The sequence below is a fragment of the Oryza glaberrima genome, chromosome 4 (assembly GCF_000147395.1).
Source record: "Oryza glaberrima chromosome 4, OglaRS2, whole genome shotgun sequence".
In the NCBI taxonomy this organism is placed as follows: Eukaryota; Viridiplantae; Streptophyta; class Magnoliopsida; order Poales; family Poaceae; genus Oryza; species Oryza glaberrima.
Genome location: NC_068329.1, coordinates 26,661,639 through 26,689,469, shown reverse-complemented (window position 1 = coordinate 26,689,469; position 27,831 = coordinate 26,661,639). Strand labels below are relative to the sequence as shown.

The following is a 27,831-nucleotide window of genomic DNA, read 5'->3' as shown; positions in this document are numbered from 1 at the left end:
GAGAGGAGTGAGAGAGAGATGTGGCAGAGAGAGAAGAGAGAGAAGGGGAGGGAGATGACGTGGCAGCCTGACACGTGGGGCCACGCTGACTCACCCGTCACGTCATACAAAACCGGGTCCAAAACAACTGACCTCAAGCGAACGGTTTTGCTAGTTAAAAGAGACCTCTAATATAATATCTGGTTTTGCGGTTGGAGGACGATTTTGTAACTCGATGACAAGTTGAGGGACCTTTGGTGTACTTTTCCCTTCCTGAATGTCCGTAAAGTTGTACTGTAGTACTGAAACCTGAAAGTTGCAGGTAAGGTTGGACCTCTCTCCATCCCCCACTCTGACCCAAACATGCACAAGCATCGATTCATTTCAATGAGTTCAAGGAAGCGGCAGAAGAAGGAACGATCCCATGTTGCTGTACCGAATCATAAATCGCAATATAGAGGTGAGCCATAGGATTAACACGATTGTGAAATAACAGTACAGTTAAATTGAATCAGGGTGTGATATAGGTAGGAGTCTCTCATCCGCAAATCCAATAAATACAATACAAGCGCGACAAGACGAACCAAGATCACGATCCTTGGAAGCGATTGTAAAGGAATGTAAGCATCAAAAGAGGGGAGAATAGAATCAACAAAAAATAAATAAGGCACAAGCCGACATTCCGACAATAACCGGCATATACTAGAAAGCCTCACATGAAAGCTCATTTAAAGCCAAACTGGTACTTGTTGTAGTTAGCTAAGCTCTCAATGCCACCACTTTGTGTAGATGAAGGAATTCCGGACATTCCTAGGCTGGAACCTCCTGCACCCATGGTCCATGAGGGCAGAGCTTTATCATCAGACCCGTCATCGAGGCCACCGACAATCCCAACGTCGGCTAAGTTCACCTTCTTTGCTGTAATTTGCGAAGAACAATGAGAAATCATTAATAATTCTGCCATCAAGATATGGCAAGGTGATATCCTTGTCAAAAGGGCAAGGAGAAAAGGAAGAACTTACGTCCAGTTATGTTCAGATCAATCAGTCCACGGCTCAATGAGTCAGCCCATATGCCAGACTTGACCTGAAAATTTTCTTTCTTGGTATCTGACTTGGGAGCCGCCAGAGGTGCTTGGTTTGTCCTTCCAGAGCTGGTACTCAAAGAAAGATCAAAAGGATCCTTGGCTACTTCCTCACTGTGCGATACAAAGGCACCAAAATCGGATGCATCAGCCTTTGGATCTGCCAAAGGTGTTTTCCCAAGATTGCTACTTGAAAAATCAAAGGGGTCCTTAGCTGCTGTTTCTACAGTGCTCGACACAAAGCCACCAAAGTCAGATGCTGCTTGAGGGTTCTGACTTGGTGTGCTGATATTTCCAACAGAACTCTGCGTGGGTGGTGGTATACTAGATGATCCAACATTGGAGTTGAAGGCACCAAATGGATCAGATCCATCAAAGCTGTTTATAGGAATAGCACCAAAAGGATCAAAAGGTTCAGGAGTTGTGTTCTTAGACGTGGAAGTATTTGCTTCAGATGTCCCAGAACTTGGTGGTGGAATAAACCCTGTCTGTGGTGGAAAGGCTGCTGTGAAGGCTGGCTGTTCCGCAAAAAGGTCTACATTGCCCTGCAGTATCATTTTGATATAACACCCTGTGTCATGATCAATGGATTGAAGAACTATATGATTTCTAAGATTAATGAAGCACAACTAAATATTTAAGGAGAAACACCCTCAATTGTTTTCAGCACATTTCATATCCCAGATTGGAGGACTAGGATAAACATTTTTCTCTATATTCATCAGGCCTGCAAATAAAATATATCAAGTATTCAAGTAGTCTCATGGTTAAACAAACCTGGACATCTGAACCCGCAGCTGTTTCTGTACTTGGTATTGCTGATTGGAAATCAGCATCAGCAAACAGATCAACCTGAGCGTCTGCAGAGTCGTTTGTTTCATGAGTTGCTGCTGCAGGCACATCGATGAAATCATCCAATAAGTTTGGGGCAAAAAGATCCACGCCACTGGTGTTTGTATTAGCTGCACCTGTAGATAGAGATTGAAAGAATTAAGGATCACAACTACATATACAATTGTATTATCTTGATGTTTGGAAAATGTATCATATAACACTGACTACTTTTCACGATAAAAGGAAAAAAAAAACTTGCATACTTGTTCACTTCAGCCAAATAGTTATAATAATCAGGATATATTTGTTTGATATTTCCAGCAAGAGGTCATTCACCTGGTGACCTTCCAATTATAGTTGGGCAGAAGATAATAATATAAGCGCAACATTTGCAAGATGTAAATGCAGAATTGAAGGGGTGAAATGCTTGAAAAAGTGACAGTTTTGAAATATTTTCATGCCAAGACTGGAACATGCATTCAGTAGTACAGTTAAAAACAAATATCCTGGCAAAGAAATAGCATAATAAAATACTTTACCATTTGAAGAAGATCCACGAGGATCAAAATCATCAAAATCGTCCTCATTGCCTTTTGCATTAGACTTCAAGGAGCTCGGTGAATCCTCATTCCTGGTAATTCAAACAGATACAACCTCAGGTGGGATGGAGAATAGGAAGAGTAATACAAAGTAAGCCTGATGCTAGGAGTCCAGGAATGTTACTGTTCATTCATCATCCTCCAAAAGGGCTCACAGTTCAGCACTACTACATAAATTGTAATATTGTAGTACCACAAAACCTTATTTTATTTCCACATTTGGGATAAAAGTGATGCAGCTATTATACCACCCACCAACATATTTACCAGCTACCATACAACCATCGTACTGGTTAGCCAATTTAATTTTTTAATGAGAGGCTAAACTATAAATATCAGCAGCTGCTATTATATGTATGGAAAATGTAAAGGAATCTTGAAGCACCTTCTATTCACATCCTTTTTTATCCTGCTGCCAGATTTCTGGCCGCCAGTATAACTTGGAGAGGATTTAACAGGTTCTTTATCCCTATAACTGTCACCGTATGAATCACCTTCCCTTGTACCACTAAAACTCCCATAACGTTCACCAGAACTATAGTTGCTACCAAATGAAGCAGAGCTTGACTTATATGTTATCCCTGTCGATGATAGCCCAACATACCTTCATCCACAACAAACATATGTTAATAATTGGAGTTGTACAGGATGAATAAACAGCCAGAAAAAAGATAGTATAACACAACTTATTCTTTTCCTTAAGAACTCACTTGTCACGATTACTGGCGGCTTTCTCTCTTACAGACTTTATTTTCTCCTTGTCATTTATGAGTCCCAATATAGTTTCGACTTTCTTTCTCACATTTATTCCAGCATCTTTTCCATTAGGTTCCACATATTCAAAACTTGAAAGAACCTTGACAAATATAGCACAGAGAACAAAGTTTTCAATGACATAAACTTCAAAAAAGAGAAAAGAAATACTATATATCAGAAACAAAAGCATAAACAAGACATACCGAGATCTTTGAATAGTGATCAAGAATGTCATCAACTGCCCGCTCAGAACCATTGGCTATTAAGTACTCAATAATTGTCAAAGCCTGGACATTAATAGTTATATGCCTTAGTTACATTGCTGATACAAAACCATGCATATACCAAGGTTTGCTGTTCACTTTGACCATTGGTATTGGCATAGTGACCAATGTAGAACTCATAGTACAAAGCCCCAGTACTTGACAAAGAAAATACAAAATGGTCAAGAGTTAAACCTTATACACGTGACGCCATTTCGAGCCTCGCTCAGACAGCCTAGTCCAGAGGACACTCATTACCATCTGACATTCAGCGCTACAAAATTTGAAAGCACCATTTCAGCATAAAAAACAAGGGGAAAATACATATCCTATCCTATCTTACTATAAAGTTACAACCCACTAAATCCTAAAGCTCAACATACAAAGATGTCACATCATCATCCACTAACAATTATTACATATTAAACATCATGCAAGCATGCTATATTATCTATAATTCTATAATTTATTAATTTTTTGACTTTTAAAATGCAAACATGTTAAATCATCATCTCACATAATTCACATAATATTTAAATATACCTCTCCATCATTTTAAATACTATTTAAATTATCATAAACCATATCAAATTATGTAAGCTTATGTCGTCTAGCTATCTTACACATTATTTCTACTTATTGCTATCATACTAAAATCCCGCAGCAACGCGCGGGGTTTCACCTAGTTAATAAGAGATTGTAACTTACAACTTCTTGGTGGCATGTGATAGCTCTGAAAGAGTAGTACCATGAGGGCCCCAAGGTTCATCGCTTGTTGCATCAAGTACCTGAAATTTTAAAGGAAAGAAATATTGTTTACTACATAAGAAAAAGAATCGAAGGTAAAATTCAAAGCTAAGAACAAAAATATACATCTACATTTTTTTGCTGTGGAAGTTAATAAGAAATATACATATCTGTAACATGCACCATAAGGGTGAATGTACTATTACAGATGAAAACCCTTACAACCATGATCTACACCACGGACAAGATACATGATTGTCAAAGCAACATGACTATCAACTATCAAGGCGTGCTACAAAATGTACAATGAACTCAATATATCCACACATCAGCTCCAGACAGTAGCCTTCAACGGCACAAATTTGGCAATACAGATACTTCAATTGAAAGCACTTGAGATCTCTGGTTTACCTCAAGTCCTAAATAGTAAACACATTGCAGACTTAATTTTGGTACTCCTGAAATTCATTTCCTTAAAGTACTACTATGACATGATTACATGAATTCTAACAGCGTGTAATGGGGTCAGACAACAAATATATCAAAAGCACATGATTATGCAAAACCCAAGCTCCCACACCCATCATACGAACCAATCCAGCTGTTACAACTCTATTGCAAAAATCACAGAGTTAAGATAAAGGTGATATCGCAATCGCACCTTCTGTTCGAGCTCTGGAACCTTGAGCACCTTCAAATTGACCTCCCTCTTTCTGCAAAGCAACATACACACAGAAAACGGATCAGGATCTCACGGATCCAACTCAGAATACGCCACATCCTCGAGAAATCGGAACAGCAATGGCGAGATCTCGGGCTCGGCCCACAACTTACATCTCCCGCACGGCCTGATCGAAAACCTTCACGAAATCCATCGCCGGAGAGGATCCTCCGGAACCAAGATCTGGGCTCCGGAGCGCCGAGTCGGGCGGTGGCAACTGACGAGAGCAGCTCACACTGTGGTGGGAGCGGAAAGCACCAGATGCCGGCGGTGACGCGGCCGAGGGAGGCTTCCCGGGATCCCTGCGAGCGCTAGAGGTTGAGCGGCCACCAGCTCGACGGCGAGCTCGTCGTCGGTCCGGCGGGGCGCTCGCCGCCCGCCGGAGCAAGCAGAGGATGGGGAGGCGGCTTAGGTGGGCAAAAGGCCACTCGCGGAGCAGAGAGGAGAGATGGTGCTCGTGGGCCGGTGGGCGATGGCCGGTTGGTGGAGGAGGCTAGGCTAGTATACCATGTACTACTAGTATGACATCGTTGGACGGCCAGGATCAAGTTGGCAGGATCTGATGGACAGTGTTGCGCCGAAAGACGGAAGCACTATCATGGGTTGGGACGTTGGGTTAATGCACTAAAGATAAAGACTACAAAAGTACAAATGACCATGATCAATCCATCAACCTTTAAAACACAACAGCAAAATGAATGGTAGGTAACCCGAAACTATCATCTAATTTTTGTGTGTGTGTGTGTGTAAATCTGGTTGCTTAGGTGAATATTATAAATAGTTTATGTAAACTGTAAAGGCATGCTATAATTAAAATGGGGGCAATTAAAATATACTGAATGGACTTGTTAAAACAGCCCAACAGCACCACAAATTTGCTGTTCCCCAGAAGCACAAAAGTCATGCTGAAAAAGAAGCTTGTTAAACTAATAATGACATTAAGTAAAATATCATAGCAATCCAATGGAGTAAGAGGAAGACTCATCTCAGCAATTTCCTGGTTACCAGACATCTCAATTGGCTCGAGAGTAAAATCAATCAAATTACAAGTTACTACACAACGAGAGGAACTTACTACAAGAAAAGCCTGGCAAGTATATAAAAATGTATATTACTGGCAGAAAAGCAATATTTTTACATTTTTTCTACGCCAATCAATACATCAAACCGGTCTTGATGTACATAAAATTGTTATCAACATAGCACAAAACCTTATATACAACATGTCAAAATCTAACTCTTCTGCTAATAATGTAAGATGATCTCTCCTGCAAATGACCCTTCACACCAAGTCTGCTTCTTTGTAAGTTATGACTGGATCACAGAACCAAGGGTATCTGCAAAGATGCATAGAGCAAAACAGCACAATGAGCTACTTGTAGTTAATAGATATGCATGCAGCTTTTGGACATCACATTGATACTGTGTAATGTGTAGAAGCGCTAGGGAAATACAGATGCAGGTAGTACTTACTGTGTTCCTCAACGGATGTGAATGTGGTTGGAATTGTTGAACATCCCAGTGTGGGAACCCTTGGTTGCAGTCTTGGGTGCTTCAGGAGCCCCAAATACGTTCCAGAATCTCAGGGTCTCATCTGCTGCAGCAGATGCTACTGTGAGACCATCAGGGCTCTGCAAGATTACCACAAGACAAGTAATCAGCAATCTGTTCAGAGCAATATTTGTCAATTTAAACGGCAGGTACAAGGAGCAAAAGATAACCTGAGCCGTGAAAAGGACACGAGAGGTATGGCCAGTGAGTTCAGCCATCTTAACCATTGACGGGTACTTCCACAAAGTGAGCTGATTCTGAGCGAATCCATGTGAGCTTAGCAGCTCTCTCTCATTCTTGTTCCAGACCAGCGAGCACACTTGTGACCCAGTGTCGATCGAGTTGAGGCATGCGCCGGTATGTGTGTTCCAGAACTTGATGCACCGGTCACTCCCACCACCACCAGATGCCAGCAGGTTGCTCTGGAATGGGCACCACGCGAGAGCCTTCACAGCAGCCAAGTGATCCTCAAGCCTATGTAACCACTGGGTGCGGCCAGCAGACGGCATAGAGGATGCCATGGACACATCCCATATGTGCAGGAGGTTGTCATTGCCACCACTGGCAAGCTGCTGCCCTGATCCTGACCACTTGAGGCCACACACCTCCTGCTGATGCCCCTGGTATGTCTGCACAACATGATTCCTGATCCTCACATCATTGTTCACAATCTTGCCATCCATTCCACCAGTTGTGAGGATGTTGTTGTTCCATGCCAGCGAACCGACCCTCGAATCGTGCACGCCTCGCATCGTCCTCAGCTGCAGAATCAATCACAATCAGGAACTAAGCACAACTGCACATGCAATGCTAATGAAAACATTCAAACACAGACCAAGAGGTACTAAGTACTAACCAGTCGGTTTGAGCTGGTGTCCCAGAGCTGGACATCGGAGGAGTTGAGACCAACGGCGATGTGCCGGCCATCAGGAGCCCAGCTTACGCTGGTGACAGGGCCATTGTCCTCATCGACGGTAACAAGCTCAGAAGTTGAACTGTTCGTGGCATCCCAGAGGTACACCGAGTTGCCCAGCGCAATGGATAGCACATTGCTGCTTCCCCAGTCCAGTAGGTTGAGGTAGTAATCATCAACAAGCTCTGGAGCATCCAGAGTCCTCTCGGCAGACTGCACAAGATTTTCAACCAGCGCACATCCAATCAGGCAATCAGCAACCAACCATAATCCAAAGGCACTAGACAGTTACAGCTAAATGGCAGCAATGAAAACTAGACTAGAACCAGGTGTGCATACCTGAGGAATGTATCGGCGCTGCTTCGCCGGCTTGGCTTGGATGGAAGCCGCATCAGCACGGAGCTCCGTGAGGATGCTCTCGGGCTCTGGCGGCTTGTTGCGGAAGGAGAGAATCCTGGTGCGGTTGTTGAGGATCTTCTCGGCCAGCAGCTTCCGGTACGCCTCCTTGGCCGGGGACGCCGCCGCGTTCTCCTTGTCCTTCCTCGGCTCCGTCAGCAGGTAGTGCGCCATGTCCATGTCCATCGCCGACCTGTCCGGAATAAACCTGTCACCCTGCCAAACAAGGAGAATACCCGTTCAGTCATTTCGTCGAACAGCTTGTGTGCGTTCCTTGGCGACGCTTAGAGCAGAGAACTCACGTAGCACTTGGCTGACGGGTTGCGGGACGCCGTGCTCAGCGATGGCATGTACGGTCTGGATCCGGCCTCCTGGAGTGGCGGTCGCGGCGCCACGTACCGGCTGCTCTTCTCCGATGAGATCGAGTGCGAACCTGCATCCATGGGTCAGAAGCAACAAGCAGAAACAAATAAACAGGGCACAGCGCAGCAACAAGAAGAGATACTGCTACCACGAATAAGATGGATCGTAGACGAAAAATTCGATCCCCAATCAACAAGCAACGATGAATCAGGAAAAAAAAATTCACGCCGACGAACAACTCCAATCGGAATCGATAAGAAATCAAAAGGCGATGATATTTCAACACCAAAGAAATTTCACCAAAAATCAAGAAATCTCAGGGGAAAAAAAGAATCCTTTTCACGCCAACGAACAACTCAAATCGGGAATCGACAAGAAACCAACAGGGGTGGAGACAATCCAACGCAAAGAAATTCCACCGAAGATCAAGAAACCACAACGAAATCAACGACGCGGACAAGCAATTCAAGCCAACAAACAGGTGATTCGACGCAGAGATTTCAGATCAGTAAACCGAAGAGGAGCGCGGGGATCTTGGAGAGCCTGGGTCGCGCGCCGGATTCGCTCGCGAGATCGCACGAAACTCACAGAGAGAGAGAAATAGGTGCCTCGCGGAGTAGTATCCTTGTGGGGTTTACTGGTAGATCCGTCAAAATATTTATACGGAACGGCGGCCGCAACGGCTAGCCGTGTGTCCGAGAAAAAAAATAGCCGTTGGGATGTGGCAGCTGCAACTTAGGGTTAGCAACTTTAGCACTAGTTCACACACAATCGCACTAGTATTAGCAGTAGCAAAATTAGCTGGGATCATCATCATCTAGTGCTACTAGATCAAAATTGTGATTGGGCTAATAGCAGATCATGAAACCGATTATCAATTTTAACCCTTATCTTATTGGGTAAGGTGATGTTCTTTCACTATTCAACCGTAAGCTCACTGTTTGCATCGGATCCGATGTTCATCGAAGCAAATCGATCTTCCGGCCAGAGCAATCTCGATAAGATAAACTTATGCTCGAGATTCAATCAAGAGGCAGAACCACGCATTCAGAAATTCAGACCATTGGGACATGAACTCTTGGTTTTCCCTTAAAAAATTTTACTCTGTTGTCTGATTGTCCATGATACACAGGTATGATCCTAGCACAGATGAGGATACCACAAATAAACGTAAACCATGACCCACCACCCACGTATGACATGCAACACATTTAGATTGGCCTAATACGTTGGTGACAAACAGTAAGCATTTTATCAGCGAGCACAAGGCAAACATCTTGTACAGTTTGATATATGCATGGCTTCCCAGGACTCAATACGTGATCAGAGTGTTCACAGTAAGCAGCCTTTGAAGGCTTTTCGCAGTGCAGCTTCATCCAAATTCCTTCCAATAAATACTAATTTGTTGACTCTTTTCTCATCCGGCTCCCATGGTTTAGCTGGGCATCCCTCCAACATAGAGTGCACACCCTGTAAGTTTTAGATTTTAAGAAAGGGTTAGTAATGGAAGAAGACAGAATTAGAGTAGATTGAATTGCAAAAGCATTAAAACAAGAGCTCTCTGTACCAACAATGGATAAACAAAGGTAGTGATAGATCACACCAATGTTGGAATACAAAAGCTATTAGATCAGCTAACCTGGAATACGAAACGTCCAGTTGACTCATTTACGGAGATTACACCCTTCAATCTATAAAGATCCTCCCCTTTCTCTTCAACGAGTCTCTCAAGCCAGTCATTCACCTGATAAAGACAGTAGTGATAGATCAGTTGATTTGCTGAGTATACTTCTAGCAGCAAAGAACAAAAATCCCTGCTGAATAATCATATTTTAAACAGATGTTCCAAGTGCTTTGGTTTACCTCATCAAGATCAAGTACTCCCTCCGAAACAATGCTAACACTTGAGACAGCTGAATCATGGACATGTCCATGATGGTGCTGATGCCCTACAAATCAGTAGAGTACAAACTAAATAGTAATCTGACTGAATTGACAGTAGAAGCAGGTAAAAGAAAACATGGACACAGACTATCTGTGGTAAGGATCTGGCTGCTATCTCATTTTTTCAGGTATTACCGTCATTTCTTAATAAGAATGTTTTATTGCCATTAACTCTTGCATGGTGTCCTAGACTCCTAGGTATAATTCACATGATTCTAATATGATTGGGAACCATGGCATGGTGATCAAGGATATGAAAGCAAACTTTACCATGTTCTTCTCCAGCATGGCAATGACCTGTCTCTTTTCTTTCATGCAACTGGACTTCAGACTCAATCCTGTACATTACCTATCTCAAATTAGAGAAGCAAGATATATATCTAACTCAGGGTCAAAACCAATTTTTTTCTTCAATACCCTCCAAAAAATGTTCCCATGCATAACCAACCTATCAAGATCATAGCCCCCAATTCCTAGCACAAAATCCATGTCAACATCACCAAACTTTGTTTTTCTCATCTGTGCCATCCCATTTATGAGCTGCACAAAAAGGAATCAGCTTGTACAAAAATCCATCAGCTTATATTTTTGTTTCTTAAGGAATCCGCTCTATCAATTTACCTTAATTTTGTTAATTAACACCTCCAGTTCTGCATTATCAACCAAATCAGTCTGCAGAAATGTATGTTACGGAACATTAGTAAAACAAGAAACTTTTTGAGAAGTTGTTTTTTTTTTAAGCCGGAAGAATGCAGAAAAGATAAAATTGTATTCCTTTTTTTAAGAACTTATAGTACTGACTACTGAGTCATGTATTAGTAGGCAGTAAATACCTTGTTCAATATAATCCTGTCTGCATAAGCAACTTGCTCTACAGCCTCATTTACAACCCACCTAGCCTTTACTTCATTCAAATGTTTCATGGCATGCTTACAATCAACCATAGTAACCACACCATCAAGCTTCACATATCTAGAGACCAGTTCATCAGAACAGAATGTCTCAATGACAGGACCAGGCTTTGCAAGACCTGGGTTAATGGCATTGACTCTGTCAGGCATTGAAAAATCATGGACCTTCAAGAAAAGGAGGCATTTCCAATTCCATACTTTAGCAATACAATCCAGTGAGGCCCACCTGTTGTTTCAATAACAATATGATCAAACTTGTCCCCCTTTTGCTTAACCAACTTCAGAAGCATCTTTACAAGATCCCCTCGGACAGTACAACACAAGCAACCATTGTTCACCATTACAATGTCCTCGGCAACTGATGAATGACTTGCAACGAGTGAGCTATCAATGTCCACCTCACCAAACTAAGAAATAACTGAGTCAGTATGTGGTCACTAGTCACCAAGCTAATTGAATGTAAATATGGATATATTGGAAAACAGAATATCAAGTAAACAATGGTCAGCCTGATCTGAAGATTCTGTTGCACATAACTGAACAATGCAATTTTGACAAGTCCGCAAGATATATGGCTGCTTAGAATTACCTCGTTCTCAATTACAGCGATTCTCTTCCCATGCTGTGAAGTTAAAATGTGATTCAGGAGGGTTGTCTGTAAAAGGTAAATTCGAAACAATTAGCCAACTATACCACACAAGCATAAGTTTCCTATAAACTGTATCATCATGTATGTTACTATTTAACACTCCGGAACCATGGAAGCAAGCCCCATATAGTGCAAAAATCCAGACTGGTTTTAATTTGATTTTTACAGATATATCATCAAGTTCTTGGATTCTAGTTCAAATTACCCCGTCAAGTTTGGATCGCCGCAAGCGCCTCTCAAGTACACTGTCTATATGGCTCCAGCGCTTTTTGGCTGTGTGCATTTTATGCAAAGGCCGAGGGTGACTCAGTTTGATTATATCATCTTGATGTAATTAACTGAGTCTAAATAAAGCTTCCATTATCTAAAAAAAAGCTAGCAAGACTGCACAAGGGGAAGGACAGCAGCGGTCACCTTGCCGGAGCCGAGGAAGCCGGTGATGACGGTGGCGGGTACGCGGGTGTCCAGCGCCTGCGCGTCGAAGGCCGTGTCGGAGAGGCCCCGGGGGAAGACGGTCGACGGCGCCGGAGCCGGCCGTAGGAGGGGCGACCGGAAGCTTGGGAAGCGTCCGGAGAAAGAATCCAGAGGACTGCGGAGAAGAGCGGAGGAGCAGGATGCTGCGGTTCTCGTCGCCCTCTCCAACAGCCGCGCCGCCGCAGCCGCCATCTCGGGCGGTTTCGGGGGAGAATTTACGGGGAGCCCACCGCGGGGGAGCAGCAGGGTCAGGGTGAGGGTTTTCGTGGGGTTTACTGGAGTATCTCACCGTCACCGGCCAGGCGGAGCCGCCTGCTTAGTAGTACAGCGGTACAGCCTCTTTAACTACTGGAGTAGTACAATGCTTCTTTTCAATTTTTTTATAAGTCAACCTCCTTTAACTTCTTTTCAAACTTTGATCAAGTTTGTATGAAAATATATCAATACTTTTAACATAAAACGAAAACTATCAAAACACATTCAATGATCGGTTTAATAAAACTAATTTAGTATTATAAATGTTGTTACACTTTTCTATAAACTTTATCAAACTTTTAACAAGTTCTAACTTTGAAAAAGAGACATAATAGGAAACGGAGCAGTTTCGAATTTCATAACTTGAATTAAGGATGAATTTTAGTTTGAAATCAAACACAAAGACTGGGGGTGAGAAAGCATTCCCTTTTTTTCCACTAATGCACGGACAGTCACTGTATAAGCAAACAATTCTTATCAAGTACTCCCTCCGTACTCGTAAAGGAGATCGTTTAGGATACGGTTAAGTCAAAACTTAGAAATATAAATTATAAATATCTCTCAAGTTGTTGAGTTTGAAAATATAAAAATTATATAAATAGATTTGTCATGAAAAATATTTTTATAAAAGTATACATATATCACTTTTCAATAAATATTTTTATAGAAACAGGAAGTTAAAGTTGTGTTTTAGAGACCGTGTCGCTGTCAAAAACGATTTCAGTATGGAGGGAGTACATCCAGTTAAGCAAAGCTGGCCTTGCTGCTGGACTTACAACGGTGTAAGCAAAAAAGGCCATCCGACGTCTGGTCAGGCAGAAGAGCAAAACAAAACAGAGACTACTTCCTGCCGCTACGCTTGGACTTCTTAGATTTCTTCTTTTTCTGCGGCTTGTTTTTGGAGCTGGGGCCGGAGCTGGCAGCGGCTGGTGCTTCTTTGGTCGACTCCACCACATTACTTCCTCCCGTCTCTTGCTCGTCATCTGAGCATCCACTCCATTCGCTAGCTCTGTCAGGGTTAGATTGGCTTCCTTGCACGTCGACGATCTTCCCAATATTTTTTTCACCATCACCATGTTCCCGGTTTGAATGGAGATCCTTCACGGACAAAGCTCTCTTCTCCCTGTGATGGCAGAAAAATGGAGATGAAGTTTAAAGAACACACGAAATTAACCGACAAGAAAAGTACTGTGTTAAGCTGCTAGAACATGATGTGCTCAGGTGATCGTTTCAACATTTTATACACGTTGGCAAGCAGCACAAGGATGGTACGAGGTCACACAACTCAACCATATTTGCTTACCTAACATGCTGTTCTTCGACTTGCTTGCAAATGTGTCTCAACTCTAACATTTGCACAGGAGGAGCTCTTTGCTCTATCCAGGAAAGGGGACTTCTAAGAATTTGAGAAATTAAGCTTCCATTTTTCTGCAGAAAAACGCTGTCCGTAGTTAAACAATTGAACAAAAGGGAAGATGACCAAACGAATTTACCAAATTATCAACTCACCTTTTGAGGCATATTGACTTGAAACGCCTCAAACTTCTCCAACAAAGGATGATCCACATCACTCAAATTAAAATTACTTGTGCTCTTCTGGCTACCTCCTACACTTGTCAAAGGGAAGTGACCAGAAGTAGCGTTGCAAATTTTGTTACAAACAGATTTGATCTCTGGCAGCTGAGGTTCCTGCTTTAAACTACTTGACTTCTCTGTTGAAAGAAGTGCCATTACCTTCTTAGCATCACTCAAATCCACACTGCTAATCATATCAGCATTCAAGTCTGGCTGGCATTTATGTGCCATTGCCTTCTTAATATCACCCATAACTACCATGCGAGTTCCTATTGCTGCAAGGGCATCAGCAAATACCCTCATGAAGTTCTTCACTGTGCGAGACTTCATCCTCAAAGCATTTCTAATCTTTTCAGAGAACTCAGGAGGTAAATCCGTAAAAACATGATTTTTCTCGAGGAAAGCTGTAACCTCATACAAATCTCCAACGTCTTGGTTTACAGTCACAAGATAAAGTGTGATAACTAATCTCAGAAGGATTGGAACATAAGAACTAGTTGGAGTAGAGGTGTTCTGAACCCACTCTACAATCATACGCTTGCTTCCCAAAAGATCCTTAACTGACAGGTATATGAAACACCGTGCTGAATGACCTGCATAGCCCAGATCGATATCTGTGCTAGGAGCCATACATGTCTCAAAGTAACCCTTGGTAGTGCGACACTTCATCATTTTGGCCAACAGAGATTTTGTGCAGAACATATAGTCATTCAGTACAAGATGCATTGTAGCCAAAAAGCCAAGGCACTCAATGAGATCTACATAGCATATCGGGGATATGTAGTGTTCAGCCCTCCAGTTTGCCTTATAAGTGCAATCAAGAGCAAATTTGAAGTCCAAGAGTAAGATGTCTCTGCTAACACCATTGTCAAGATACTTCTTCAACGATAGAAAAAAAGTTGCCCACTCAGAACCTCTGTCCAGATATTGCACAAGCTGTGAAATCAACGAATCATCCAACCTTGCTGCATGGAGAAGAAGCATAGTTATTCTCCCAACTTGACTATGAGTCATTTTATTGTTTCTTGAACCAAGATATGAACAGATGGAATCAGAGAGCAGGTTATATGTAGTCGCTGAGTCAAGTATACACAAGAGGCTCTTTGGTGTTTCATCCCTCCAGACAAGGAAAACCAACTCGAAGAAGCGACGTTCACAAAGAATAGAGTAGTACTTTATGGTATTTTTTGGCATGCCAAACTCTGATTCCTTTAGAAACTTTGCAACTTCGTATATAACGAGTATAGTTCTACCCAGGGAGCATGATGATGTTGGCAAAATTTGGACAATAGATTCCAACTTCTTGAGTACACTCAAACCAACAGAATAAAGTTCATTGATCCAAAAATCCTTAGCACAAGAATGACAATGGAGAGTATCCAGCCAACATCTCCTGCCAACTTGCTGCAAATAATTTCTTCCTGTGTTAGACAGCCAGCTAGAGTCTGTGTTAAGTACCACATACCAGTCATAATCACCATCTTTTCTCCATCCAAAGTATTTAGCACAAAGATCTTCACAGATTGCTGCCAAATCATTTGATTCTGCGTCCTTAGGGTGATCAAGATGCCTGAGCACTTTGACTATAATTGAACTCCAGTAATTCCAATCGTATACTAGAGTTTCAAGTGATATCTGATTAAGAACTAGCATATCTTTGCAATGCCGTCCATCATGAGACCCTGGCTCTGATTCAAAACAGTATCCAGAGGCTTCAGCCTGAAGATGAACATCAAGAATCAAGCGAGAAGCTATAAGTTCGACTAACAAGTTTCCACATTTATTGCCCTCAATCAAGTTATAAGTTATGCTGGCAAGAGACTTATGTTCATCTGAAAGGGCATCTGCTTCTGAGCAAACAAGGCAGTAGAATGACTCCGATACATTCCTTGACATTTCTTTGGCTTTTGCAAGCAATTGCTCCTTCTCCGCAAACCTTTTTGGAGGCCATCCTGTACTGTGCGAAGCCCAGAGAGAATTCACAAATAATTGAAGGAGGATAAGTTGTGTAGCATTTTCAAGAAAACCTGCCTTTTCAAGCAGATCGGCCTCCAATAAGACGTTTCCTGTATGCTTTGCTATCCCAGCAGCTTCAACAAAATTACCCATATCCATCTCTACACTCAGCAGTTCATCCACAAGATTCTTAGAATTTAAGAATACACGAATGTGATCCATAGAGCTGAAAGACTTAACAAATGGCATCATGTGCTTTATGTCTCCACACTCAAAATAGTGTAGCGCACAATCTTCTAGAAATGTGTTTCTAATAGCAGCCACCTTGACGAGGCTGGAATTTTCAAGCAAATGTTCCTCCAACTGTTGCAAGAGAAGTAGGCCCTTTTGGAACAGTTTTCCTTTAGAACACATGGACAAACACTTGGCGTAACATTTAGCTCTAAAGTATGCGTCAGCTGCCAGTGACCAGCAGGCACTCAGTTCAAAACAGTCCCCAGCATCCTTTAGCCTGGAATTACCACATTTTTCCATATAAACCATTCCTGATAGAAGTTAAAGCCACATTAGATGTTTTGAAAATGTTATGAAAGTTATGTGGTAATACTTGTGTGAAAACCCAATATAGGCAAATACTCCCTCCATTCCAAATTGATCTACATATAGTTTTTTTGAGGTTATTCCTAAATGATCATCATATTTGTGTTCATTTATTAAGTCTATTCGTTATTTGTGCATTGGAGTAAATGGACATTGATGCATGCATCCATGCACACAAGTATTTATAACCCACATGCAATATCTTGATTTGCTATTAGCTAGGAAATAGTGGGGATGGAACATGCATCGAGTTTGTTGCTATAGTAAATATAGTATGAGAGAGTTATTAGCTTTTCTTGGTCTTGGTGTACCTATGAAATATGTAGATCAATTTGGAATGGAGGGAGTATGATACTACCAGGAAAAAAAATGTTACAAAAAATATCTGGAAGCAGAAATTCGCTGAGGAAGAATCATTTACTTTTGGGGAGAACCTTCCTGAGAAACTTGCCATTTGTTAAAACAAGATGGAAAGGTGAAGACATAAAAAATGTAATACACAACCATATAACAATTTAAGACAGTCATCATACCTGCTTTTTTGTAGTCACCTAATTTCATATAGCAAGTAGCAGCTTTCTCATGCTTGCCAATAGACTCAAAGATTTCTGAAGCTTTTTGCAATGAAGACTGACCCATCTCAAAGTTTGTAGAGATGACACGGTCAGCAGTTGCTAGAAGTCCAGCAGCTCTTGCTAACTTTTCTCTGTAAGCATCACCTGCCTTTTCAAAGCACATCGTAGCCATTTCATATTGCCCCTCAGCGAATAGCTACAAGGAAAGAATGTGCATGTGTTATAAGTAGCTCAACAACGGTGCTGGAAAGAAGAGCTAAAACTGAAAAAACATAAGTCCACATATCAATTGTCTAAAAGAAAGGGCCAAACAATCAACATGACTAAAACCTTGACGAAACAGATAGCATGATGAATGGACTAATGTACTGTATTCAACATGACCAAACATGATGGAAACGAGTATTAGACAAAAGTTGTAAATGTCAACGTTTTGAAATACATGCATGCCTTGAATTTTTGGACGGAGAGTATAACACTAACCTTGGTACCCCGTTGCCTCCAATCTTCTTCTGTGCTGCTTCCTGTCTGCATTGCTTCAATGAGTGAAGAATCAAGTACTCTAACTTCAACAAGGCACAACTTCTTCCAGTAGTCAAACATCGGTCGGCAGTTATCATCTGCATTCTCACATATCCACAGCCTTTGCCTAGTTCGTGTAATTGCAACATAGAGCTGCTTCAACTCTGAACAGAGAAGATAATGCTTGTTTTTGTCGAAAAAAGAGTGGGACATCTCTTCAGATGATTCTATAACATTTTTGCCTTTCATGTAGTCATACACAACTCTCCATTTATTTCTTAAAGGTGATGAGCTAAAGAAATTGTACAGCAGCACGTCCTACACAAAATGATATTTTAAAAATAAATAAGTATCCTAGAAATTTATTTAATACAACATAATTCAGTCCTAAAAGGCTTCTTACAGTAAACAGGAAAAATGCTTATCAACAACCACAATTGAAATTTAAGTGGTAAGGCTCATACCTGGAACTCAAGGCCCTTACATTCAACAATTGTCAAAACAAGAGCTTGTTTACCAACAAGGTCAACAACCTGTTTCTTGGTTGCATCATCACGAACTAATATAACTTGTTCGGCACCAAACCCTTGCAAGTTACCAGGGTCACTCTTGCTTTCTCCAAAGATAGTCATAATTGCGTTCTCATCATTACCAGATTCAAGCAGCACAGGTGCTTCTCCATATACAAGCCCAATCTCTGGGTTAAGTTTGTCAACACATGACGGGAAAAAGTAGTACAGAAGACTCATGATACTGTGAGCCAAACGAAGGATTCCACAGTGTGTGCGAAAATTTTGGGTAAGCTGGAACATATCCGTGATACGAAGTTGTTTTCCATGATTAATCCCTTGACCACATGGCTCCATTTCTGGAAGGAAATAGGTATAGAAGAGTGAGCGAATATCTTCAAACCTAAAATCAATGCCTCTTGCTATCGTCTGTGCTGTGTCACCAGCAAAAACAAAGCCCTCCTCGAAGTTCCTGCAGACATACTTGAGCAGTGCTATCTGTGTCATTGTAAGATCCTGCACCTCATCTATGTAAATACAATCCACAATATCACCATTGTAGCCCTCAGAAAGAAGGTTTCTGTGAAGACTGTTAACAAAATCTGACAAATCAAATTCCCTGGCTGTGCATTTCATACTTTCGTAATCAAGAAAAATATCATATACCCTTTCTCTCATCTGACTGTTCAGAGACGAAAATCTCTTCTCAGAAAGCTTTAAATAATCAAGCCTTTCAAGTTTGCCACCAAAAGGTTTGTTCGCCTGATATCCACCCTTTATATGAGAAATTATTTCAGTGAAGACAGTGGACGCATCAAGTTTCTTTGTCAGTTCAGAGTTAAAATGCGGCCAATAGGAAGCAGAAAATTTTTCATATGTTACTTCCTTCATTTCAATAAAAGCTTGCAGGGCTCGAGATTTTGAATACCCTCTCTCTGTGGAAGACCTTAGTTCACCACAAAAGGTACCAAAGAATGAAGTTTTGCATGTTCCATCAAGCATCATCAGAAACTTCCAAAACGTGATAGTAAGAGGATAGTGCTCACAAGGAAGACCAATAAAACTATCGGGTATGTCAGTGAAGTCTTCAAGATCATCAACCATGTCAGGCATTTCAAGAATGCTAGCCTGATCAGAGACGTCACCAGAACCATATCTACAGATGGTTGAAATAACATAACCTTAGTGAAGGAGCACGGTTTACATAACTAACAAGCTAAAAAAAGCACTTTTTTTTTAATTAGTGGAGACAGTAAAAAAAATACTCCCTCCATTCCAAAATATAAGACACAACCACCCTTAACCCAAAGACCAAGAAATAATTATTATCCCCTCATAGTTTGGATTATCCTAATAAATAGAATACATGCATCCAATAAAATTAGAGATCTTAATGGTAGAGGATTTAAATAATAATATTTAGTGGAAAAGATGTGCTAGTTAATGACATGCATGCATGCACGCCTTATATTATGAAACAACTTTAAAAAGTAGTTGTGCCTTATATTATGGAATGGAGGGAGTACAATGCACTCTAAATAAACAGAAGAAAAGGGAATTTGCAGAAGTATACCTTTAAAAGAAAATTTTATAGGTTCTAAAGCAGACAAATTTTATAGGTTTTAATTAATTCAGAGAATTTTTTTAGTGATCCAATATATTCTGTTCTCAAATTTTGGAAGCGGTCTAGATTCTTACTCTTTTGACATCCTTCCTAAAATCCTGATGGGGGTGCACATCACAAAAAAATGGTTAGAATTTTTGACCATCTGAAGTTCAAGTCTAGCACTAATAGCTTGTTGCATTTTTTTTCCTTACGGAAGAAAACGCATTCACAGATCTACCCATGATCGCTTGCTCCACAGTGGTTAGGCTAGATGCAAGAAAACCGATCAAGATTGCAGGACAAAAATAAAAAAGTTATATGGCTTCTATGCTTTCACTGGTATTTCCTTTCAATATCTTAACTAAAGGGAGCACCTTCATTTCTTTTGGAGAATACAGTATAACCTATCATTTGTAGATGTAATTTGCTATAAAAATATCACTTTTACTTTAAAAGAGTACTTAAAAGGAGGGAATCATTTAGAAGGACCATAACCAAAAATTCAGAAGGATAAATAACAGAAGCAAAGCAGTGGTCTGCTGCTGGCGCAAGAATGCATCGGCTAGTAGTCTGACAGCATAGTTAGAGCTAAAGCTGGAACATGAAATAGTTATAACCCAAGTGTTCTGCTAGATGCCCTTTTGTGTGTGCAGTAAATCTGTTGTTTGTGGTGAATTTCCCTTTTTCTCTTATGTACAATTCTTGTGTATTCCCAAAAAGAAAAAAAGAACAGAGTAAATTCAAAGAGTGCACATTAAGAAAGATTTTGAAGTGGCTTGCAATCTGTTAAGCATAGTTTTGGTTTAGCTTATAAGTTTGTTTCTACTCATCCCATTGCGTATAGCTTTATAAAACGAGCACACTGGTAATCAATAGTACATGTTATTACAGGTTTGGAAAAAGGGGAAAAAAAACTTTGAAGCATACCCCAAAAAAAAATTATCCCATGAGACTCCAGTTCAAAGATACTTACCTTGTAAGCTTGCAAATCTGATTCCTTATAGCTGAACATAGCTTTGGGCTTACAGTGATAAAGACTTGTTTAACAAAAGTTTCTACTTCACTCAAATCCTTCTGTGCTGTACTATTTCTTTCATCCAAATTTAGCCCACGTGATGCAATCAAAGACTGTTGCCATATTTGAATCAGCTTCATTGTGAGCACAGTTGTTTTACCAGTGCCTGACCTTCCAAGTATAAAACTAGTGAGTGGGAATCGAATAATCGCCTGCTCTTCATCAGTCAGTTCAAAGGGAATATCAATTTCTGATCCATCAGTAGCTGTTAGCAAATGTTTTGCCACACCAGATGATAGAGAGTAGAACTTCATTAGCAAGAAGCTTTCACTGACTTTTGAATTCTCCATAGCATATGATATGTCCACATGATCATGGTCTTCCTGAGCATCAACTTCCAGAACCTTCCGATAGCGAATAATATCATGCTCGGCATCCCAAATAACAGGCACTTCCAGTTTCCTAGTATCCACAATAAAAATGAAGCACAAAATAAGACACATTATATTTAGTTCATTTGCAAGCATCAAGAATCCTTGACATGTACAGGCACATTTCATTCATTAAATATATTAAGTCAATAAGATTAGTGATTTTTTTCTGAGGATACCAGATTACACTGTTTATAGAGCATCAAAAGGAAAAGATATCCACAGAGCCTGAATATAAACACTGGCAGAACAAAAAAGCACATACCCCTCAGTCTTTACTCTTCTGCACTTATCGAGGTACTCATCCGTGTACATGGAAAACAGATTTTCAAGACGTTGAACAGTTCTTGCAACATTCTGGTGAGACAACAGGTCCCAAATTCTTATAATCTGAACATACCTTTCGCTTTTCTCTATATCGGTACTCCAAACAAGATAAAGGTCCCTGACTTTGTATACTTTTGCAAGCTGGAAAGGATCAATTACATTGAAATTCAAATTCTTCATTGTTGTCCTCCAGCCAACACCAAGTTTGATAAGCTTTTGAAGTACTTCCCTCCTAAGCTGTGGGTATTTTAATTTTGCAAAGGACTTCTTAAATTCGTCACTGAAAACGACCTGATCAACAAATACACAAAATAAAATTGAGTGAAAATGTAATTGAATAACTATGTTCTTCAAACACATTAGGGAAAAATATGTTTATGCAAACTATGTCAGTGGTGGTCATAATTTGTTCTACACCCATCCCTCCCCTCCAACACCCCCACACATATGAAATATTCCACACTAATGTGTGGGCACAGGGCACATATCGTGACCAGACACCAGTCAGTCCTGATTAAACTTGTAAATATAGTGGTACCACTTGATATCACCATTCAATTCTTTTGGCCAAAACAAAGTTTAGGCTGAGTTCGACAATGAGAGTTCCCAACTCCTCTCCATCGTTTTCCATGTGCACGCTTTTCAAACGGCTAAACAGTGTACTTTTTGCAAAAAAAAATTCTATAGGAAAGTTGCTTTGAAAATCATATCAATCCATTTTTCAAGTTTTTTTTGACTAATACTTAATTAATCATGTGCTAATGAACTGCTCCATTTTCCGTGCTAGAGGGCAACGTTCCCAGCTCTAAGGAACACAGCCTTAAGACTTAAAAATATGCGGGGTCATTCTACACTATATAGCCTTCAATAATTTACATAAATATATTAAAGACCAAGCTACAGTATAGTGCACTTACTTTCCATCTAGTATTGCTGAAAACGGCTGAATCCGCATTAAGTAGATCGTCAAGTTCATCAAGTTCATTCTTGACTTTCAAAACCAACTTACATATGGCTGCGTCATTAGTAGCATCAATGATACATTTACGTCTTTGTGCATCAGCTATAAGGTCTTTCCATACTGTCCCACTACTATACAGTGTATTAGCATTACCTAGAATCCAAAGGCAGTGCCTACATCAAATAAACCAGCATATTAATCAGTATTATCACAGTTAATATTCCAATTATAGTCAAACAACATATTGATGCGAACCTTGCTCTTGTAAGAGCAACATTTGTTCTTTGTTCATCAGCAAGAAATCCAACAATGCCTTTCACATTAGACCTAACTGTCGATAGTATGATAATATCATCTTCTTCTCCTTGGAAACCATCAACAGACTTTACGCGCACATGAAAGCCATCACACGTGTCATACAATTTGCCAAGTCTGCTTTCTATTGCATCAACTTGAGAACTGTACGGAGAGATCACACCAATGCTGAGCATTTGTCCTTTCCTTTTCCAAGCTGCAGGAGAAAACAAGGTAACAAAGTTATATGATTATTAATCTCCTCAGAATTCAATTGTTTGAACATGACCAAGGAAAGAAAATTCATAGGAACAACTATCAGTGTACAATTGTTTAAAGAAATGTAAAGAATTTAACACTCTCTAAGATGAAATATTCCTTTGTTGAAATGGGAAATGTTAGTATTGCTCACATACACGAACATTTACAAAGTGATACATCAAACAATAACCCAGATTAAAGCAGTTTACAACGCACACTCAACATTGGATATCAAAATCACAAATTGTTGCAGCTGACAGCTAATAAGTCAGTAAAGTTATATTTCTCTACAATACAATAAATACTGAAGGACCATGTGCTGAAGAAATTCTGAGCCAACTGTACAACGTAGGCAAAGAACACTCTAATTTGTAGGGCAATATCTCATGTAAGCAAGAAATAAAGATATAATGTTATATTATCCAAGTAGTTTCATATAGACATTAGAAATACCATGATGAGAAAAAGAAATATACTTTTAAAAATTGTTTGGATCAGGTGCAAAACAACAGCAACTTCAACCAGGTTTCGCCAACTGTTTCCAGTGCCCTCTTTTTCTTCCCTTCCATCACTGATGTTTATAAAAGCATAGGTACCAAAAGGGAGGTTTGTGTAATCTTTGTTATAGACAGAGGACATGACATTTGGACCATCTAAAATCTTCCTCCCATAAAATTGAACATTAGGAAACAAGCTGATACGAGGATCCATGCGATATTGTATATTCAGCAAATGTTTTTCAAAATCCAGTACAACCAATCTCTCAAAAAGACTAATTCCAAATCCAGCTTCTTTGCATACCTAAAGATGAACAATGAAAGAAAATTATTGTGAGGTTATGATGACCATCAAACGATCAAAAAGAACTATTGAACAAATAAGACACAGTGAGGAAGAAAACTACTTGGCTTTTAACCATTGGTCTCAGCTGGCAGTCATCTCCTACTAAAACAACATGTTTCAGCCAATGCAGACGTAGTGGAATAATCAATTCACATTCCCTCACTTGAGCCGCCTCATCCACAATTAACACATCAAGCGGTGCAATTTCCATGTGATGCAATCGATACGAGCTAGAGGAGGTACAAAAAATAAGTGTTGCATTACGCATGCAGTAGTTCTGAATCCAATTTCTGTCTCTACCAGTAGGTAGATCCAGTGATCTCTCAAGATCTTCAAGCAATTGAAGGCATGATAACTTTGCTCTATTCAGTTCCTTCTCAATAATGAATGCAGACTTTGCACAAGAAATGTCTTGAATAGACAGAAAACCAAAGCCCCTTTTTGCACCATCATCAGTTAAATTTTCATGATGTAAAAGGGCTTCAACTTTTTCCAGTGAATCAAAGAGCATTGATATATTACTGATGCTATCATGTGAAAAGCACTTCCTAGGAAGGTGAATCAATAAGTTCATTATGCATTTCTTTAAAGCTGTGGCTGTCACATCAAATTGTGTCTTTATAAAGTCCAGGAAACAAATAGGATCGCTTCTTCCATCATCCTCAAGAAGCATATCATACTGAGAACCACAATCCTCAAAAAAGGAAGCCATAGAAGCTATTCTGTATCTCCACCCAGACAACGATGAAAAGCATTCAACAAGTTCATCAGCACGACAATCTAAGAAAACATCTTGAAGGTCCTCAGTGATGTCCATATTATACTTGTTTCCAAATAACAAGACATCACCAAGAGAAAAGGGTAGAAAGTTTTCATTGGCATTCTTGTTGAAATCCCTCAAAATATGAAGGAACCGAGTACAAACTCCAACAATAGCAACATTTGTGGGTGCACATGTAAGAGTTCTGCATTTCAAACATGCCAAAGCCCAAAGCAAAGCACTAACTGTCTTGGTCTTTCCAGTACCTGGTGGACCCCATATAAGTTTCATGAGATTCAAATGCCTACACTGCACTGCTGAGATAACAGACTCAATAGCATCCACTTGCGATTGATTAAGATTAATTGACAGTAATTGCTCAGTACATAAAGCCAAACAGTGCTCATCCTGTTTAACACAGATATCACAAACGTCATCACCCTACAACAGAGTCAGCCAACAAAGAGGAGGTTAGCTACAATGCTACCAGATGCCCAAAAACATTTGTACCATGGACTATTAAGAAATATTGAAGGCCAAATAATCAACGCATTACCATATATGTGGGGGCAAAGAGTGACTTGATTACTGTGAAATTGTTGTTCATGCCCATGTCAAAGCAAATTGCTTTCCATATCCGTAAGTTTGTCATAATATTATTAAGAAATATCGCATGTCTAAGTCTGTTGAAGCCTTCTTGTAGAGTTACATCCTTTGCAACTTTCACTCGGAAACCCTTCTGGAATTCATCATCCATAGAAACTTCAGTAACCATAGCCAGGCAGTATGTCACACCATAGCGGTTCAAGTCATCTGCAGATTCAGGTTTCATACTAGACAATATAAATATATCTCCATTCCTAGCAGTATAAGCCTCGGAAGAAAAACCAGCCCCGTTATCCCAGAAGTCCACATCCATAAAATACAATCCTGATTTTCCTGCTTCTTCCATAGACAGTATCTTAGAAATGGGTGCTTCTGATATGAGCTCAAGACATGAGCACAGATCGGATCTTGTTTCCTCAATCAGAGGTGCAGCATATGTTTTGAAATAGTGATCAAGGGACATGAAACTGAGAGGAATTTCCTCAACCTACAAAAAGAGCACATAATCAGAGATGTGATAAAGGCTATACGGAAAACAATGTGAGGCAACAAGTAGAATACAATGGTTGGAACTAATGCTAACAGAACTATCGTCCAGACTATTTCATAGACAAAAACAAAAAAAAAAAAAGCAAGAATCAATATAAGGCATTAAGACTTGAGTTGCTCACATCAAGAGGTGACCTAACCACCAATGGCATTGCAGCATACGCAGATATGCCTGTCATTACACAACATGTGTACACACCAAACATCTATCTCTCTCTCTCTCAACAGCATTTGGAAGTTTCTCAGTTCTCACGTGTATGAACCTTATGTTAGATCATGCAGCAGAACGTTGTAAAACCCTCACGGATGATCATGGACCGCACTCATAGAGAAATTACTAGTACCTCGCGCTTTTCGACGACAATGGGCAACTCCATTAAAATTAATACAGCTTGCTTAGTTGGCCCAGATCATTCGCATGTACGGTAGCACTCTCAGCTAGCAAACGTATGATTTCCTGATCCCCATGCATAATCAAAGTAGCAAACCATTTATTGATCGCGTTGCACGTACACAGCAATCAGAACATATACTACCTCTATATTTTAATGTATGACGCTGTAGACCTTTTGTCTAATGTTTGATAAATCGTTTTATTCAAAAAAATTTATGTAATTACCATTTATTTTATTGTGACTTGGTTCATTATCAAATGTTCTTTAAACATGATATAAATATTTTTCATATTTGCAAAAAAAATTGAATAAAACGAATGGTCAAACATTGGTTAAAAGTCAACGGCGTCATGCATTAAAATATGGAGGGAGTATCAACTGCATTTCCGAACACTCCAAACTACAGAGGTTACAGGACGTACGGACTACTGACTAGTGAGCTTCTATAACAGAACAAGGCATTAAGCAACAGGACACTACAAGCGACTCACAAAACATCTACAATATACAACAGCTTGCTCCCAGGTAAACATAGAAGAACAAATCATACGAGAAACGCTTAGGGGTCTTCTGGTTAGCTAAACAAGGCTGTGGCCTAAACGACCTAGATTCGAAGCCTCACCCTTTTTAATTATTTGATGTTAAGTCACTCCCTAATATTTGCGTTTTTTTAGAAAAAAAAATCGTACACAGAAAACCCCATGCATCCATCTCGCAGTTCACACCCCGAATTTTTTAATAAAAAAATAACGAAACAAATTGCTCAGGTCAGCAACACTGCCTCGCGCAAAATCATTAGCAGCCATGAGGATCGATCAATCACCTTTCCTCTGTAGAGGTCGTCGTCCATGACCTCACCGAGCGACCAGGAGAGCACGATGTCGCCCAAATCCCTCTCCCCCATGTTGCCGCCGCGGCAGGGGCCCTTCTCTCTCATCGACCAAACTGGGTGGTGGAGAGGCTAGTAGCAGCAAGCCGCGACCAGCATTCGCGAGGAAGAGCGAGGAGGAGGAGTAGTAGTTCGCCGGAGTCGCGGTCGCGTCGAGTCTAATGGCGGTCGCTTCGCTGCTCGCGGAGAAACCGGAGTGATCAGTGGGATGAGGGAGGAGGAGAGGGGTTTGATGGCGGAGGAGTCTCTTCAGCTTCTGTGAGAAGTAAAAGGAAGAAAGAACCGAGACGCTGCGGTTCGGGCCTTTTTGGATCATCGGGGACTGGACCCGTTGTATGGGGAAGGCAAAGAGGCAGCCGCGGTGGTGTGTGACCGTGTCGAGTGTATTGGCCGCGTTGATATGATTTTACTGCTACCAGTTTTTATCAAAAAGGAATCCACACAAGGCATGCCAGCAAAAACAAAAAATTTCACTGTTGCAAATGTTCACTCGTTTACATCTACTACTCTCGAAAGAAAAATAAATAAATCCTAACTATAAATCTGACAACGCATATATCCAGATTCGCCGTTAGGATTATATTTATTTGAGACGGAGGGTAGACTACAGTATATATTAACATCATGACTAAATTTTAAAAGTTGCAACTTTTTATCAAAACTATCTTCTTCTTTTTTTTGCTCACGTGTTGATTACAGATCAATCCGTAATTTGCAG

The 27,831-nt window shown here is 40.4% G+C and overlaps 4 protein-coding genes across 5 annotated transcripts; all 4 read right to left on the bottom strand.

Moving 5' to 3' along the window:
- Positions 1-480: 480 nt before the first annotated feature.
- Positions 481-5,238, bottom strand: LOC127769982 (clathrin interactor EPSIN 1-like). The gene is made up of 11 exons (XM_052295642.1): positions 5,097-5,238; positions 4,924-4,975; positions 4,224-4,303; positions 3,711-3,789; positions 3,456-3,539; positions 3,207-3,352; positions 2,882-3,100; positions 2,437-2,528; positions 1,841-2,031; positions 1,002-1,608; positions 481-897 (listed from the first exon to the last, which is right to left on the bottom strand). Exons 1-11 carry the CDS (start codon positions 5,135-5,137, stop codon positions 704-706), a joined length of 1,785 nt encoding a protein of 594 aa, XP_052151602.1. The 5' UTR covers positions 5,138-5,238; the 3' UTR covers positions 481-703.
- On the bottom strand, positions 5,097-8,843 carry LOC127769983 (cell division cycle 20.2, cofactor of APC complex-like). 2 transcript variants are annotated; one of them, XM_052295645.1, is made up of 6 exons: positions 8,146-8,841; positions 7,787-8,059; positions 7,391-7,660; positions 6,705-7,295; positions 6,457-6,614; positions 5,097-6,320 (listed from the first exon to the last, which is right to left on the bottom strand). In XM_052295645.1, exons 1-5 carry the CDS (start codon positions 8,284-8,286, stop codon positions 6,465-6,467), a joined length of 1,425 nt encoding a protein of 474 aa, XP_052151605.1. In that variant the 5' UTR covers positions 8,287-8,841; the 3' UTR covers positions 5,097-6,320; positions 6,457-6,464. The 2 variants fall into 2 exon arrangements, with proteins under 2 accessions (XP_052151605.1, XP_052151604.1); XM_052295644.1 differs by having other exon boundaries at positions 6,457-7,295; positions 8,146-8,843.
- A 339-nt stretch (positions 8,844-9,182) lies between these two features.
- Positions 9,183-12,480, bottom strand: LOC127769953 (uncharacterized). The gene is made up of 10 exons (XM_052295609.1): positions 12,125-12,480; positions 11,651-11,716; positions 11,288-11,468; positions 10,984-11,180; positions 10,772-10,822; positions 10,599-10,690; positions 10,421-10,488; positions 10,070-10,155; positions 9,846-9,950; positions 9,183-9,676 (listed from the first exon to the last, which is right to left on the bottom strand). Exons 1-10 carry the CDS (start codon positions 12,374-12,376, stop codon positions 9,539-9,541), a joined length of 1,236 nt encoding a protein of 411 aa, XP_052151569.1. The 5' UTR covers positions 12,377-12,480; the 3' UTR covers positions 9,183-9,538.
- A 602-nt stretch (positions 12,481-13,082) lies between these two features.
- On the bottom strand, positions 13,083-27,438 carry LOC127770520 (uncharacterized). The gene is made up of 14 exons (XM_052296270.1): positions 27,048-27,438; positions 25,231-25,767; positions 23,976-25,115; positions 23,548-23,872; positions 22,772-23,027; positions 22,473-22,689; positions 21,494-21,846; positions 20,756-21,259; positions 18,132-19,332; positions 17,629-17,985; positions 17,104-17,341; positions 13,949-16,515; positions 13,743-13,867; positions 13,083-13,562 (listed from the first exon to the last, which is right to left on the bottom strand). Exons 1-14 carry the CDS (start codon positions 27,159-27,161, stop codon positions 13,280-13,282), a joined length of 8,217 nt encoding a protein of 2,738 aa, XP_052152230.1. The 5' UTR covers positions 27,162-27,438; the 3' UTR covers positions 13,083-13,279.
- Between the last annotated feature and the right edge of the window lie 393 nt (positions 27,439-27,831).

Coding starts and splice junctions, on each gene's coding strand:
- LOC127769983 (XM_052295644.1), bottom strand. CDS start 8,286: ATGGATGCAGGTTCGCACTCGATCTCATCGGAGAAGAGCAGCCGGTAC. Junction 7,661..7,786: donor AGCGCCGATACATTCCTCAG/GTATGCACACCT, acceptor AATCTTGTGCAG/TCTGCCGAGAGGACTCTGGA. Junction 7,296..7,390: donor ACACCAGCTCAAACCGACTG/GTTAGTACTTAG, acceptor TTGATTCTGCAG/CTGAGGACGATGCGAGGCGT.
- LOC127769982 (XM_052295642.1), bottom strand. CDS start 5,137: ATGGATTTCGTGAAGGTTTTCGATCAGGCCGTGCGGGAGAT. Junction 4,304..4,923: donor TTCCAGAGCTCGAACAGAAG/GTGCGATTGCGA, acceptor TTAAAATTTCAG/GTACTTGATGCAACAAGCGA. Junction 1,609..1,840: donor CTGCGGGTTCAGATGTCCAG/GTTTGTTTAACC, acceptor ATGATACTGCAG/GGCAATGTAGACCTTTTTGC.
- LOC127769953 (XM_052295609.1), bottom strand. CDS start 12,376: ATGGCGGCTGCGGCGGCGCGGCTGTTGGAGAGGGCGACGAGAACCGCA. Junction 10,489..10,598: donor GGGGGCTATGATCTTGATAG/GTTGGTTATGCA, acceptor GGTAATGTACAG/GATTGAGTCTGAAGTCCAGT. Junction 9,951..10,069: donor GAGTACTTGATCTTGATGAG/GTAAACCAAAGC, acceptor TGTCTTTATCAG/GTGAATGACTGGCTTGAGAG.
- LOC127770520 (XM_052296270.1), bottom strand. CDS start 27,161: ATGAGAGAGAAGGGCCCCTGCCGCGGCGGCAACATGGGGGAGAGGGAT. Junction 23,028..23,547: donor GATCCAAACAATTTTTAAAA/GTATATTTCTTT, acceptor TTTCTCCTGCAG/CTTGGAAAAGGAAAGGACAA. Junction 22,690..22,771: donor GTTGCTCTTACAAGAGCAAG/GTTCGCATCAAT, acceptor TATTTGATGTAG/GCACTGCCTTTGGATTCTAG.